The 16,500-nt window shown below is 44.0% G+C and overlaps 1 protein-coding gene across 1 annotated transcript in view; it reads left to right on the forward strand.

The window, feature by feature from the left end:
• The window catches only part of si:ch73-281f12.4 (Ras-associating and dilute domain-containing protein-like), a 108,804-nt gene that overhangs the window by 63,548 nt on the left and 28,756 nt on the right, over positions 1-16,500 (forward strand). Inside the window, exon 12 of the mRNA XM_043715238.1 lies at positions 768-967. Within this exon, the coding sequence (XP_043571173.1) occupies positions 768-967 (200 nt within the window). The remainder of the gene's footprint in view (positions 1-767; positions 968-16,500) is intronic.

Raw genomic sequence — 16,500 nt, forward strand, 5'->3', positions numbered from 1 at the left:
TTCAACAAAGTTATCAGATTTATCAAAGGCAACTCTTTTATCATGAAACTGTACACTGATACTTACAACCAGTGTCAAAGCCCATACACTCCCAGGACAGGGATAGCATGGGGTTAGATACAGAGTAAAGCTGCCTCTACACTGTCCCCCATCAAACACTCCCAGGACAGGGACAGCACAGGGTTAGGTACAGAGTAAAGCTCCCTCTACATTATCCCCCCTGTCAAACATTCCCAGAACAGGGATAGCGCAGGGTTAGATACAGAGTAAAGCTTCCTCTACACTGTTTCCCATCAAACACTCCCACAATAGGGATAGCACGGGCTAGATACAGAATAAAGCTCCCTCTACACTGTCCCCCAACAAACACTCCCAGGAGAGGGGCAGCACAGGGTTAGATACAGAGTAAAGCTCCTGTATTTAATGTAGCTGGGAGAAGAAAATCATGATTTTTTAATTGGTTTAGAACTTGGGCATTGTTGAGGATGAAGATTGTCTAATTACTTCCAGTCTCATGTTTCAGTCTTGGCCACTGACCTCATCGCATGGTTTACTGTTAGAATCCCAAAGAATCCTTTGCATGATGTGAGAGTGAGGTTTACATCATGACCCACAATTGCACCGAGTGGATTATGGAGGGGAGTGTGAGAGTGAGTGACTGCTTTCTACATGATCATGCAGTTCCTGCACTGGCTCAGCTGACATGATCCAGTCAGGAGCAGTTCAGCACACTGCACCCACTGACTGCTCTGTCTCCTTGGTTACAGCTGACATCCTGGAAAGCTTTGACAATCACCCACCCCTGATCCTGCCTTCTAGCACTTTCCACCTCGAACTTGGAAAGCCCATTGCTGAATCCCTGGGCCTCACCTCCCAGCTGGAGCATGTCAAAGAGTTTCTGCAGAGCCTGGAGGAACCAGAGTCACTGGCAACGCCTAAACCAAGCAGTGTTGACCAATCCCCACAGGTAAAAAATCACGGGCGTTCGGAGGATGCAAGCAAGCAAGGACAGTGACTTTGTGTGGAGAGAATCTTACAGAGAAATTGGAGGTTCTTCATGAACAACCTATTTTGAATATTATTAAGAAGTCACAATGGGCCGAATGGCCTCACGTACTGTGTATCAGTCTGTGATGGTATCTCCCTCCTGATGATTTTCTAGCCAGAGGAAATAATCTGTCCAATGCACTCTTATCAATGCACCTTACAGTTTTAAAAGCCTCCCCCCTAGCATTCTGGCTTCGAATAGAAAGTTGCATTGTTTCATGTTTCTCTCATCACCGTGGTTTCCCATTACAGGTTTACCCCATCTTGTGGATGATTGAACACTCTGATCAATACATGTCATGTGCTCCTGTCACCATTGATACTGAAGTGAATGCCCTTTCAGAAATGTTCATGGAGATTGGGAATGGGATGGTGGCACATGAGCAGCTCTTGAATTTGAGCACCTGCTGTGCAGCATAGTGTTAGCCTGGCAAATGCACAATGTGTGTAGAGGTGAACAGCACTTGCTGAATTTACATCCTTAATCACAGTCACGTCATTGACCCTTGAATCACTGTAGGAGCAGACAAGTTCTATGCTGTTACAAAGAAGACTAAAGCTCAGAAACATTTGGTATCTGTGTTGATGTCATTATAATTTATACTGGCAAGACAGCAGATATAAAGGAGAACTTAACAGAGGTCATGAATTCATTGTGCAGTGTTACTACACATATGTACATTAAACTCTGCTGGGTTCTGTCACGCTGTGTATAAAGCATTCCGTATTCTTGTTACTCTGTGTATGTCCACCAATATTAAACACAGGGTATTCCTGACATTTATCAATCTTGTACTTCCTGTCTTCAAAATTGTTCAATGTTTGATTTTCCTCGAGATCAATTTTCCAACCACTGGTGATCACTGTATGACAAATACAAGCCAATTATCACCATACACACTGGATTTGATAAACATCAGGGAATCTAGGAAATAAGATCAAGAGCAGGTTCACAGATTCAAACAGATAATGACTAATCATCTGTCTCAATGCCATCTTTCCCATCACCCCCATCTCCCTTCATGTCATTCATTAATCTCTGGAATCCTATCAATTTCTGCTTTGAACATGCTCAGTAATCGAGCAATCCTCTGACTAGAGAATTCCAAAGTGAAGAAATTCCTCCTCACCCCCTGGCTTCTACCTTAGTCTAAGACTGTGCCTGAAAGAATTTTGTGAGTTACAGTGAGATCATCACTTACTCTGTGAAAGACGAAGGAATGCAGATATAGTTTCCTCTGTCTCCTCACAGGACAATCTCACCATCGCAGGGAGTAGTCTGGTGAAACTCCAATGCATTCTCTTAATGGCAAGTATGTCCTTCCTTAGACAGGGGAACCAAAACTGTGCACAGCACTTACGTGTGATTGTAAAAAGGTTCTGTACAATTACACCAGAAATGTGATGTTGGCCACCATACAATTTACCTTCCTATCACTTGATGCTTCCAAATGCACTCATTTAGTGAGTCAAGAAGAGGGATGTCCAGGTCCATTTGGACATCAACACTTCCCACTCTTGTCACCATTTAATAAATAGTCTGTCTTTTTGTTTTTTCTACTAAGATAGATAACTTCACACTTGGCAAATGATACACAATGTGGCTATGTTCAAGCCTTCACTTTGCCTGTAAAATCCCTACAAAGCCTTCTTGCATCCTTCTCACAACTTACACCCTCGCCTAGTTTTGTGTCAGCATCAAATTTTGAAATGTTACAATTAGTTTTCATATCCAAACCATTATGATAGATTGTGAACAGGTGTCAACCTAACAGTGACTGTTGCACTAACAACCTGCCATCGAGAGAATGGTCTGTTTATTCTTACACTTTGCTTTCTGTCTGTTAACCAATTAGTCACAGAGTCATATAGCTCAGAAACAGACCCTTCGGTTCAACTCATCCGTGCCAACCAAACATCCCAATCAGACCTAGTTCCATTTATCAGCATTTGCTTCATATCCCTCTGAACCCTTCCTATTCATATATCCATCCAAATACCTTTTAAAAGCTGTAATTATACCCACCTCTATCACTTCCTCTGGTAGCTCATTCCATGCATGTGCCATCCTCTGCATGAAATAGTTGCTCCTCAGGTCCTTTTTAAATCTTTCCCCTCTTCACCTTAAACCTGATTTTGGACTCCCCCCACCTTAGGAAAAAGATCTTGGCCATTTATTCATGTCCCTCATGATTTTATAAACTGCTATGAGGTCATCCTTCAGTCTGATGCTCTAGGGAAAACAGCCCCAGCCTATTCAGCCTCTTCCTTTAGCTCAAACTCTCCAATCCTGGCAACATCCTTGTAAATCCTTTCTGGGCCTTCACAAGTTTAATGACATCTTTCTTATAGTAGGGAGACCAGAATTGTGCTCAGTATTCCAAAAGTAGCCTCACCAATATCCTGTACAGCCACAACATGATCTCTCAACCCTATACTCAATGTTATGACCAATAAAGGCAAGCTTACCAAATTCCTTCTTCACCATCCTATCTACCTGCGACTCCACTTTCAAAGAGCTATGAACCTGAACTCCAAGGTCTCTTTGTTCAACAATACTCCCCAGGATCTTACCATCAAGTGTATAAACCTTGCCCTGGTTTGCCTCACCAAGTGCACCACCACACATTTATTTGGCTTAAACTCCATCTGACCAAGGTCCCATTGTTGTCTGAAATAATCTTCACTGTCCACTACACCACCTATTTTGGTGTCATCTGCAAACTTACCGACTTTACTTCCTATATTCACATCCAAGTCATTTATATAAATGACAAAAAACAGTGGACCCAGCACTGGTCCTTACAGCACACCATTGATCACCGGCCTCCAGTCTAAAAAGCAATCCTCCACTGCCACCCTCTGTCCTATATTGAAGCCAATTTTGCATTCAAATGGCTAGCTCCCATGTGATCTAACCTTGCTAACCATTCTACCTTGTGGAACTTTGTTGAACACTTTGTTAAAGTCCTTATAGGCAACATCTACTGTTCTGCTTTCATCAATCTTCTTTGTCCACGCTTCAAAAAGTTCAATCAGAGTCAGAAGTCACACAACACCGGGTTATAGTGCAACAGCTTTATTTGAAATCACAAGCTTTCAGAGTGCTGCTCCTTTATCAAGTGAAGTGACTTCATCTGACAAAGAAGAATTGTTCTAAAAGCTTGTGATTTCAAATAAACCTGTTGGACTATAACCCGGTGTTGTGTGATTTCTGATTTTGTCCACCAACAGCAGCATCTCTACGTCAAAATTCAATCAGGTTACTGAAATTCCCCCTGCACAGAGACTTTTTGACGTAAGATCTAGGAGCAGGGGTAGGCCGTCTAGCCCTCTGAGCCTGCTCTGCTATTCAATAAAATCATGGCTGATCTTTTCGGGGCCTTAGCTCCACTTACCTGCCCGCTCACTATTCTCCTTAATTCCTTTACTGTTCAAACAATTAACTTTGAATGTATTTACTGAGGAAGCCTCAACTACTTCACTGGGCAGGGAATTCCATAGATTCCCAACCCTCTGGGTGAAGAAGTTCCTTCACAATTCAGTCCGAAATCTCCTCCCCCTAATCTTGAGGCTATGCCGCCTTGTCCTAGTTTCACCTGCCAGTGGAAACATCCTCTCTACTTCTATCTTATCTATTCTCCTCATGATTTTATATATTTCTATAAATTCCCCCTCATTCTTCTAAATTCCAATGAATATAATCCCAGGCTCTCCTCATAAGCCAACCCCCTCAACTCCGGAATTAACCGAGTGAACCTCCTCTGCACCCCCTCCAGTGCCAGTACATCCTTTCTCAAGTAAGGAGACCAAAAATCCACACAGTACTCCAGGTGTGGACTCACCAGCACCTTGTACAGCTGCAAAATAACCTCCCTGCTTTTCATCTCAATCCTGTTAGCAATGAAGGACTAAATTCCATTTGCCTTCTTGTAAAGGAATTAAGGGTTAGTGTGAGATGGTGGGCAAGTGGAGTAATTACCTGTTGCACCTTCAGACCAACCTTCTGTGATTCATGTGTAAGAATACCCAGGTCCCTCTGCACAGCAGCATGCTGCAGTTTTTTTTTACCATTCAAATAGTAGTCCTTTTTACTGTGATTCCTGCCAAAATAGATTATTTCAAATTTATTAACATTGTACTCCATCTGGCAGACCTTTGCCCACTCACTTAAACTATCTATGTCCCTTTGCAAAGTTTCATAGTCATCTGCACGCTTTGCTCTACCACTCATCGTCGTGTAATCCGTAAACCTTGACACACCGCACATGGTCTCCAACTCCAAATCATCAACATAAATTGTGAATAATTGTGGTCCCAACACTGATCCCTGAGGCACATCACTGCTCACTGATTGCCAACCAGAAAAGCACTCATTTATTCCACTCTTTGCTTCCTGTTAGTCAACCAATCTCTATCCATGCTAATACTTTACTAATAACGCCTTGCATCTTTATCTTATGCAGCAGCCTTTTGTGCGGAACCTTGTCTAATACCTTTTGGAAATCTAGGTACACCACATCTACTGGTTCCCTGTTGTCCACTATGTTTGTAATATCTTCATAGAATTCTGAAAGATTTGTTAAGCGTGACCTGCCCTTCATGAGCCCATGCTGCGCGTCTACCCAACGGGACAATGTCTATCGAGATGCCTTGCTATTTCTTCCTTGATTATTGACTCAAGCATTTTCCCCACTACAGAATTTAAGCTAACTGCTCTATAATTCCCCATCTTTTGTTTACCGCCCTTTTTAAATAGTGCCATCACATTTGCTGTTTCCCAATCAGCCGGAACTGCCCCAGAATTCAATGAATTTTGGAAAATTACCACAAGTGCATTTGCTTTTTCTCCCACCATCTCTTTTAGCATCCTGGGATGCATTCCATCAGGGCCAAGAGACTTGTCAATCCTTAGCTCCATTAGCTTGCCCAACGCTACCTTTTTTGTGATAATGACTATCCTTAATCAGTCCTAGACTTTCCAAATGCACGCAAATCATGTCACTCAGTATCCCCTCCAACAACTTACCCATCACTGACGTCAGGCTCATTGGTCTGGTGTTTCCTGGCTTTTCCTTACCACTTTTCACCATATTAGCCATCCTCCAGTCTTCCGGCACCTCACCCGTGGCTGTTGCTGATACAAATATCTTAGCAAGGGGCCCATCAATCTCCCACTCTCCCTAGCTTCTCACAAACGTCTGGGAAACATCACCAGTATGTTACCTCCAAATTCCATGGGCTCAAAATTTATTTGTTAGCTGTCTGGGAACTTTTCAAAAGACTCCTGAAAATCTGAGAACTCTGCATCTGGCTCTCCTTTGTCTATGCTATAAACAAAACTGTGAAAAAGGCCCAATAAGTTTGTCAAAAATGGTTTCCTGTTCATACATCATTGTTGACTCTGTCTAATTTTACCATTCTTTTCTAAATGCCCAGCCATCATATTCTTTAATCTAACAGGGGTGTTATTCCCTGTCCTCCCTTTTCCGAGAGTGTGAGGTCCTCTTTGTGACCTCCCGCTCAACAGGAATCTTTCCAGAAACACATCCCTTATTATCCACCTTCCTTTTCTCCTGATTATTCTTAAATGACAAAAATCTCTAAATGTACCTTCAAATCATCAATGTTGTTATAGTGCTGTGTACCCTTAATTTGTCTTTTTAACATTATTCCATATTTTGATTGTATAGAATGCTTGACTTTGCTTGTTTGCCTTCTAATTTTGCATATTACTATTCTATTTCCTGTTCTCGGTTTTGCTGCCTTCCAACCTGAACTCTGTCTGAGGTTGCCACTCCCCTGCCAATCAAATTTATATCCAGCCCAGCAAAACTAGTAAACACACCATCCATCACCGCAAACATTTCAGATTCCTGGCTATGTATCCTACAGATTCTAGTGTCACACCAAAGAGGATTAACAAAGTCAATGTAGGACAGATGCTTTCCCTTGTGGGACAAGATACAAGAGCTCATAGTTTTCAGCTCAGGAATGGCAGATTTAAAATGAACACAAGAATGAATAATTTCTCTCAAAGGATTGTGAATCTGTGTAATTCACTAATGCAGAGTGCGGTGGATGCAGGAACTCTGAATAAATTTAAGAAGGTGATAGACAGAGTTTAAATTAGTAACAGGTTGAAGGGTTATGGAGCGGGGCAGAAAAGTGGGATTGAGGCTGAGATGCAATCAGTCATGACTGTATTAAATGGTGGAGTAGGCTCAAGGGGCTGAACTGCTCCTCGTTTTGATGTTCTGATGTGGCTTCATGGTCCTGTATCTGCGGATCTTAGGCCATGTACAAATATGGATGAACTGATGGTCTCTGTCTCTCACCAGATCTCAGAGAATCTAATCAATACAATTCACTGTTGAGTGCGTAAAGATCACATTCAGATTTCATCAAGTTTTCTCAGATTCCCAAACCCAGCCAATTTCTGGCATTTCTTCACGCTTACATCAATTTCTTTGTTTGTTACATGGTGACCAGGAATTGAGAGGACAAAAAGCTAGTAGTAGGACACCATTATCAGCACTCTGACAGAAGGCGTAACAAATACAGAAGTTGTGCTAATAGATTATGTAAGCCTGCAGAATGCAGGAGGGAGACTGAGGGGAGGGAAGAGTTGCTCTGGTTTGTGGTTTTCAGGCAGACGCTGTTCCAAATGGGAAACAAGCAATGATTCTGCAATCCTGCACAAGACAGAAGTGAGACAGAATTCCTTGGAGTTTACTTGTGTGTCTGGTGCTTATTTCACCCTATATTAGAGATAGGTCTGTGTGAATATTCTTTGTCATAAATACAGATTTCATCCACTGACCTCTTTTGCTAACATCCTGGTTTCCATTATTCATTCCATTTCCATTACAAGATCAGCTTGAAGCATTTACAGTAATCTTCAGCCACAAGTGCTGAGGGGATGATCCATCTCAGCCTCCTCCAGTGGTCCCCAGCATCACAGATACCGGTCTCCAGCCAATTTGATTCACTCTACATGACATCAAGAAACGGTTGGAGACTCTGGATGCTGCAAAGACAATGGGTCCTGGCCTCATTCTGGCAATATATTGAAGGCGTGTGCTCCAGAACATGCAGCTCCCCTAGCCAAGCTCTTCCAGTATTGTGACAACGATGGCATCTGCCCGACAATGTGGAAAATTGCCCAGGTATGTCCTGTACACAAAAAGCAGGACAAATCCAACCTGGCCAGTTCCCACCCCATCAGTCTATCTCCATCATCAGTAGGGTGATGGAAGGGGTCATCAACAGAGCTATCAAGCCGCACCTGCTCAGCAATAACCTGTTCAGTGACACCCAGTTTGCGCTCCCCCAGGGCCACTCAGCTCCTGACCTCATTACAGCCTAGGGTCAATATGGACAAAGGAGCTGAATTCCCGAGGGAAGGGGAGTGTGACAGCCCTAGGCATCAAAGCCACATTCAACCGAGTGTGGCATCAAGAAGCCCTGGCAAAACTGGAATCAATGGGGATCAGAGGAAAACTGTCTGATGTTTAGAATCATACCTGACACATAGGAAGATGTTTGTGGTTGTTGGAGGTCAGTTGTCTCAGCTCCAGGACATCTCTGCAGGAGTCCCTCAGGATAATGTCCTGGGCCCAACCATCTTCAGCTGCTTCATCAACGACCTTCCCTCCATCATAAGGTTAGAAGTGGGGATGTTCACTGATGATTGCACAATGTTCAGAACTGTTAGCGACACACCATACAAGATGTACTGCATAAATTCACCAGAGATTGTTAAAGGACACCTTCCGAACCCACAACCACTTCCATGTTGAAGGACAATGGCAGCAGGTACATGGGAACACCATGTTTCCTATGAAGCCACTCACTATCCTGACTTGAAATATATTGCCGTTCCTTCACTGTCGCTGGGTCAGAACCCTGAATTCCCTCCTTAGTAACATTGTGGGTCAACCCATGGCTGGTGGACTGCAGCGGTTCAAGAAAGCAGCTCACCTCCACCTTTTCAAGGGCCACTAGGGACGGGCAATAAATGTTGCCACAGCCAGCAATACCCATGTCCCAGGAGTGAATATATGATGTTGTGGTGAAACAGGCTGGGCGTGTCCTTAATTTCACTAACAACAGCAAGAAATCATTTTTTACCAGATGCACTGCTTATTCAAAAAAAAGAAAGAACTTGTATTTTCCACAGCAGTATTTGTAACATCCCAGTTAGTTCAATAATGTATTTTGCTTGCTGTGTAGCCACTTTGTAATGCAGCAGCTACACAGCAAGCTGGCACAGGGGAAACTGGCATCGAGGGAAGATCACTGGATTAGTATTCCAGAAACTTAGATGACTGAACTGGGTACAAAACCCATCGAGGCTGCTGGTGGGATTGAAATTGAAATAATGCATCTGAAATTAGAAGGTAGTCTCAGAAATAATAAGTAAATAATCAGCAAATGCTGACCTTGCCAGTGATAACTTCAATGCAAAAGAATAAAGAAATACTGTGATGAGATATTGATCAGTGAATCTATTTCAGTGATGTTGGTTCACAAATAAACATCGAATCCAGGAGAACATAATGGAGAGTGGCGGGCGAGGGTGCTCTTCTTCAGAAGAGTCTATGTGACCTCCTACATCCACCTGATAGGGCAAGAATGGCTTTGATTTAAATACCCAGAAGGCTGACCCTCCGACAGTGCAGCACTCCCTCAGCACTGACCTTCCAACAGTGCGGCACTCCCTCAGTGCTGACCCTCCGACAGTGCGGCACTCCCTCAGTGCTGACCCTCCGACAGTGCGGCACTCCCTCAGCACTGACCTTCCAACAGTGCGGCACTCCCTCAGTGCTGACCTTCCAACAGTGCGGCACTCCCTCAGCACTGACCTTCCAACAGTGCGGCACTCCCTCAGTACTGACCTTCCAACAGTGCGTCTCTCCCTCAGTGCTGACCCTCCGACAGTGCGGCACACCCTCAGTACTGACCTTCCAACATTGCGGCACTCCCTCAGTGCTGACCCTCCGACTGTGCGGCACACCCTCAGTACTGACCTTCCAACAGTGCGGCACTCCCTCAGTGCTGACCCTCCGACAGTGCAGCACTCCCTCAGCACTGATCTTCCAACAGTGAGGCACTCCCTCAGTGCTGACCCTCCGACAGTGCAGGACTCCCTCAGCACTGACCTTCCAACAGTGCGGCACTCCCTCAGCACTGACCCTCCAACAGTGCGACCCTCCCTCAGCACTGACCCTCCAATAGTGCAGGACTCCCTCAGCACTGACCTTCCGACAGTGTGGCACTCCCTCAGCACTGACCCTCCAATAATGCAGGACTCCCTCAGCACCGACCCTCCAACAGTGCGGCACACCCTCAGCACTGACCCTCCGACAGTGCGACCCTTCCTCAGCACTGACCCTCCGACAGTGTAATACTCGCTGTTCACTGTTTTAATAATAAAGATGTAAGTTTGTGACTGAAATCAGTTGCAACTGAAATGTATGTGAGTAGATGAGGTGAGATTAGGTCCAGTAATCCAGAATGATAAAACCTTACAGCTCGAGGAGTCTGTTTGGTGCATTGTGTCTGCCCTGGCTGTTTGAAAGATTCTCCAATTATTCCCACTCTCTTCTCTTTTCCCATAGTCCTGCAAATTTTTGTTTTGTGTATTTACCAGTGCGCAATTTCCTTATGAATGTTGCTATTGAATCTGCTTCCTCTGCCCTCTCTTGCACACGTTCCAGCTAACAGAAGTGTGGTTTTCTCCATGTGTCACATGTCTCTCCACCTCCTTATGCTCATGATTTAATTCCATATCTGCATATTCTCTGTCTTCATAATGATAACAATGAAATGACAATGGCTTTGTGCACTGAGATTTCCGTTCACTGCTTTGTCTTCTCTGAAATTCCATTAACATTGCATCATTTTCTCTGTCACTGGTTGAAAGTGTTTGTGGCAGTGAAGTCAGTGTTTCCTCTCTCAGCCTCCGTGGATCTTTGTTGAGTCATCCACAGCAGCTGCCTTCAGCCTGAGATCTTACTTCAGATATGGCATTTTTGCATTTTCTTCCTCAGGATTTTGGCAACTGGGTGTTGTATAAACATCCAGCAAGGTATTGGCATAGCACTTCCTGTGGTGTAACACCCTAACAGGTGGTGATTAACCCTTTAGCTGCCATAAATAAAGCTCAGTGCAACAAGACAGTCATTAACCCTTGAAGAATGAAACACAGCAAGGTTAACATACTCAGCAGTTTCTCCTCATACCCCCACTACATCGTTTCCCCCAGAGTTCCCAAAGGTACGGTGCATAAATAAAGTTCCCACTATTTGCTCTCACTGGGTAGATTCGTGTTTACTTAGCAAGGTCAGGGTAAGTCGCTATTATTCAGGAAGGAGTTAACTGCAGTGAGTCACTGGGGTAGGGATGACACACCCAGCCTTATTTAGGGTAAGGGTCCTACTGTGGTACTGAGTGTTTTTGATAGTGTGGGTTAGCATTAGCAGATTGGTAGAAGTGTAGACAGTTGCTAGTTACTGAGTAAGGTGTGTTGAACTGAATTGAGCAGGAGATGGTGATGGGCAATGGCTCAGCAGATCTTTCTAATTGAGGGGTTTTTGAGGCCTGTTTAACTGACTGTAACAAATCAAAACACACCAAACTGTAACACGAGCTGTATTCAGCTTCAGTCTTCTCTTATAGTTGGCTCTCCGTCACAGGCGAGCATGTTCGTTTCTACTACTCAAAAGTAGCTGATGATATTGACTTGTGATTTACAGATTTTCTGGCTCATGTGGGATATCTGGTTGTTTATCATTAGTGCAGCTCATGACTTGTTCTTTTCATTGCTCTTGCTTTTCCTCTTCATTTTGCAAATATTGGGTCTCAAAATGCTGCAGTCCTTCCCATAGATTCTGCCTCTGTTTAGTTTAGTCCAGGGTGATAGTCTCCCAGGAGCTGATGTTAATGTTGAACTTTTTCAGGTTGGTTTTCAGCACATCCTTGAAGTGCTTCTTCTGTCCGCCCCCAATGAATGTGTCCTGACTAAATCCAGCAAAGCCGATTGTGGGTCATTGTCAGCTTGTAGCTTGTGTGAGCACACTGGTATGTCTATCTGCCCACACACAGTCTCCCCCAGTGGTGGTGTTGATGGTATGGCTGTCGTGTCTTGAGGTACGTCTTGTCCCGGCAACCTTCTCCATGTTTCAGCCTCATACTGCCAGTAGAGACCCTGATGTCATCGATTTGATGTCACAACCTTCAAACACACGCTTCCTCGGGTTCCAAGGAGTTGCATGTGCTGCAGAATTTCTGTCAAAGCCAACCTCCTGTGAAAAAGAACTTCCGAGATACTGAGGATGTTCTGCATTTTCCTGGCCCTCAATGTGAATCCAAATCGATGGGCCTAGCCCGGGTGTATTTTGAGTTTGCTGGTGGGGAACTATGATCTTCCAACCATTGAGTGTGAGTCCCACCTTCTCATCTGCCTGAATAAATACATCAGCAATTCTCTGAAGATCCATTTCTAACAAAGCACTTACTGCAGCATTGTCTGTTAAAACTCAATGACTGAAACCAGGCTATCCTTAGTTTTTGATTGAAGTCGTCCAACATTAATTAGTTTACTGTCCACTCAATAAATAAGCTCAATTCTAGCAGGGAACGTGTTTACTCAGACAGAGCCTGATAGCTAGGAAGCTCAGAAGAAAAGTTGATGTGATGATGCCTATTTTAACCTCAAAGGGCTCTGGAATGGATCCATTGCTAAAGATCACCACTCACATATCATTATAGAACAGATACAGCATGGTGATGAATTTTGAAGGCCATCCATACTTTAGAATTTCCTAGAGTTGACATAATCTTTGTCAAGTTGAGAAAGATGTCATGCAGAGAGCTGATGTTGTTTGTGACCTTGTTGAGCTGTGAAAAAAATCTTGGATGCTGCCTGACCTGCTGCGCTTTTCCAGCAACATATTTTCAGCTCGAATCCATTTTCAACTCAATAATTTCAATCTGAGAAGTGCCCATCCATATCCACTCTCTGTTCCCATCTATTTTCCAACATGTTGCCAAGGACCCATCAATCCTAAACATTTCTAGTTTTCTGATGAAGGGCTTATGCCCGAAACATCGATTCTCTTTCACCTCGGATGCTGCCTGACCTCCTGTGCTTTTCCAGCACCACACTCTCAACACTAATTTTCTAACCAAACTGCTGTGTAGCACCGTATCAAATGCTTTCTGAAAATCCAAGTATATGATATCCACAGCTCTACTCTAGTTTCCTGGATTATCCTTTGCCCTTTTCTTAAACAACAGTGTCACCCTTGCAGTCCTCCAGTGCCCAGGGACTAATCCTGTGTTCAGAGAGACCTGGAAAATTTCTGTCAGTGGCTCCACAGTTTGCTCCAATACCTCTCTCAGCAATCTAGGATTGATCCATCCATGCCTGGTGACTTCTCTACCTGGAGTGCTGCCAGCCTCTTCTTTATCTGTCACTATAATGCTCAGTTGCTCAATATCCATATTTTTAATCCTGCTCTTGTCACCATTTTTAATTTGGTGAAAACAGAAGCAAGATATTTATTTAATACCTCTGCCGTATCTTTTACTTCATGATGTAAACAGTCACCTGAGATTGGAATCAAACCCTGGTCTTTGGCACTGTGAGGCAACAATGCTAACTACTGAGCCAACGGTGCTGCCTTTGTCCTGTAGATTTCCATAACGTAACTCCTACTTCCTGCCTACTGTCCTTCAAAGCTCTGGAGAAAACAGATGAGGGAGGAATGATCAGCAAGTGTTCTGAGTCAGCTCAGAGGGTTAAAGTTACACAAAATAGGAGCAGGCATAGGCCATTTGGCCCATCAAGCTTGCTGCACCATTCAACATGATCATTGATAATCCTCCAGTACAAAACCATACATCTCTTTCCCGATCCACCTTGACAGCTTTCATGTCTAGAAATGTATCTTTTTTTTCTTGAATGTACTCAGTGACTTAATCTCTAAAGCCTTCTGTGGAATTCCACACTTTCTGAATGAAGAGATTTCTCCTCAATTTGAAATGGCCTACTCTGTAATTAAACTATCCGCCAGTATTCTAGCCTGCCCCAGAGAGAGAAGCAGCATCCTTGCGCCCAGTCTGTCCAGTCCTGTCAGAATTTTCGACATTTCAGTCAGATACTCTCTCATTCTTTGAAACTCCAGTGAGTACAGGCACAGTCATCCTCGCCTCTCTTCATACAGGATTCAGTCTGGTGAATCTTCAGTCAACAATATCCTGAGCTGTCTGTGATTTCAGTGAAGGACAAAGAAATCTTGTAGCATTGTCCAAACCACAGCATGTCCCAAAGTACTTGGCAGTTAGTGATGTGTTGCCATTATTAATAAGGGAAGATCCACTAGCAGGAAAGACAAAAAAAAAAGAGAGCGAGACAGACACGGAGAAACAAGGAAGAAAAAGAGAATGAGCTAAAGAGGCCTGGCATGGTGGCTCGGTGGTTAGCACTGCTGCCTCAAAGCACCAAGGATCCAGGTTCGATTCCAGCCTCGGGAAACTGTCTGTGTGGAGTTTGCACATTCTCCCCGTGTCTGTGTGGGTTTCCTCCGGGTGCTCTGGTTTCCCCCCACAGTCCAAAGATGTGCAGGTCAGGTGAATTGGCCATGCTAAATTGCCCATTGTGTGAGGTGCATTAGTCAGGGGTAAATGTAGGGTAGGGGAATGGGTCTGGGTGGGTTACTCCTCTTTGGAGGTTCAGTGTGGACTTCTTGGGCCAAAGGGCTGTAGGGAATCTAATCTAAAGGGAAGCAGCAGATGGAATACATTTGGATTTTCAGAGGCATTTGATAAGGTGCCACTCATTAGGCTACTTAATAAGACTAGAGCCTGTGGTGTAGGAGGCAGTATATAAACATGCATAGAGGATTGGCTAACTTATAGACAACAGAGAATTAGGTTAAGGGGGATATTTTCAGGATGGCAACCTGTAACTAATGGAGTGCCACAGGTATCAGTGCTGGGATCACAATTATTTACAATATACATTAATGACTTGGATGAAGAAAAGTGGGCGGCAAGGTGGCTCAATGGTTAGCAGTGCTGCCTCACAGCGCCAGGGACCCCGGTTTGATTCCCACCTTGGGCGACTGTCTGTGTGGGTTACTCTTCGGAGGGTCAGTGTGGATTTGTTGGGCCGAAGGGCCTGTTTCCACACTGTAGGGTATCTAATCTAATCAAAGAAAGTGCAATTGCCAGGTTTGCAGATGACACAAAAGCAAGGATGTAGACAGGATAAGTGAGTAAGTGGGAACTTGGCAGATAGAATATAATGTGAAACAATGTGAGGTTTTGCACTTTGGCAGGAAGAGTAGAGGAGCTGAATATTTGTCAAATGGAGAAAAATGGCAGAAAGCTACAGAACAGGGGGATTTTGGAATGCCCAAGCCTGATTGATAAAAGGCTAGCATCCAAATTCAGTGTGTAATAGAGAAAGCAAACAGAATGATAGCTTTTATTTCAGAGAGAATGGAGTGTAAAAGTAGGGAGGTCTTTCTAAAATTACACAAGGCATCAGTCAGACCGCAGCTGGAATACTGTGAATAGTTTTGTACCCTTTATCGAAGGAACAATAGGCCGGCGTCAGAGGCAGCTGAGAGAAGGTTCACTCGGCTGCTCCTGGGGATGGAGGGACTGTTTAATGGGGAGAGGGTGAGTAAGTTGGCTTGAGATATCAAAAAATGAGCGGTGACCTTATTAAAACAGACAAAGTTCTGAGAGGACTTGGAGGGTAGTAACAGAAAGGTTGTTTCCCCTTGTGGGAGAGACTAGGACCAGAGGACATCGTTCAGAGGTTAGAAGGAGTTTCTTCTCTGAGGGTAGTGAATTTGTTTACTGCTGGGGACCGCTGAGGCTGGGTCATTTAGATTATTTAAAACTGAGAAAGAGAGATTTTTAACCAGTGTGAGAATCAAGAGTTACGGAGAAAAGACAGGAAAATGGAGTTGAGGGTTTTCCGATCAACCATGATCTCATTGACTGGCAGAGCAGGCTCGATGGGCTGAATGGCCTACTCTGCTCTTATGTCTTATGAAGGACAGAGAGAGGGGAGAGACAGAGACAGACAGGATGAGAGATCAGAGATCGGGCACTGATTAAAAGGCAGCCAAACTTTGCATTTAACAGAGATTTACATTCCAAATCTTTCAAAAATCTCATCAAAACATTTGAAAATGTCATCACTTTGGATTGGGATAGTCAGAGGCATAATGTTGAAGCTGATGCCATACATTCTGTGAGTTTATTTGATTTCCCTTTCTGATTGTATCAGTCACTCAGCCCCAGAGAGCGTGGTGGCTGATGTTGAGGCACTCCTTTCTTCCTCATCAATCAAATTCCTCAGCAACACCTTGTAGCAATCAGTCAATTAGTTAGTAGCAAGGAGCTGACCCACAGGCTGCTTGGGGTATG

The sequence above is a fragment of the Chiloscyllium plagiosum genome, chromosome 24 (genome assembly GCF_004010195.1).
Source record: "Chiloscyllium plagiosum isolate BGI_BamShark_2017 chromosome 24, ASM401019v2, whole genome shotgun sequence".
NCBI classification, from domain to species: domain Eukaryota; kingdom Metazoa; phylum Chordata; class Chondrichthyes; order Orectolobiformes; family Hemiscylliidae; genus Chiloscyllium; species Chiloscyllium plagiosum.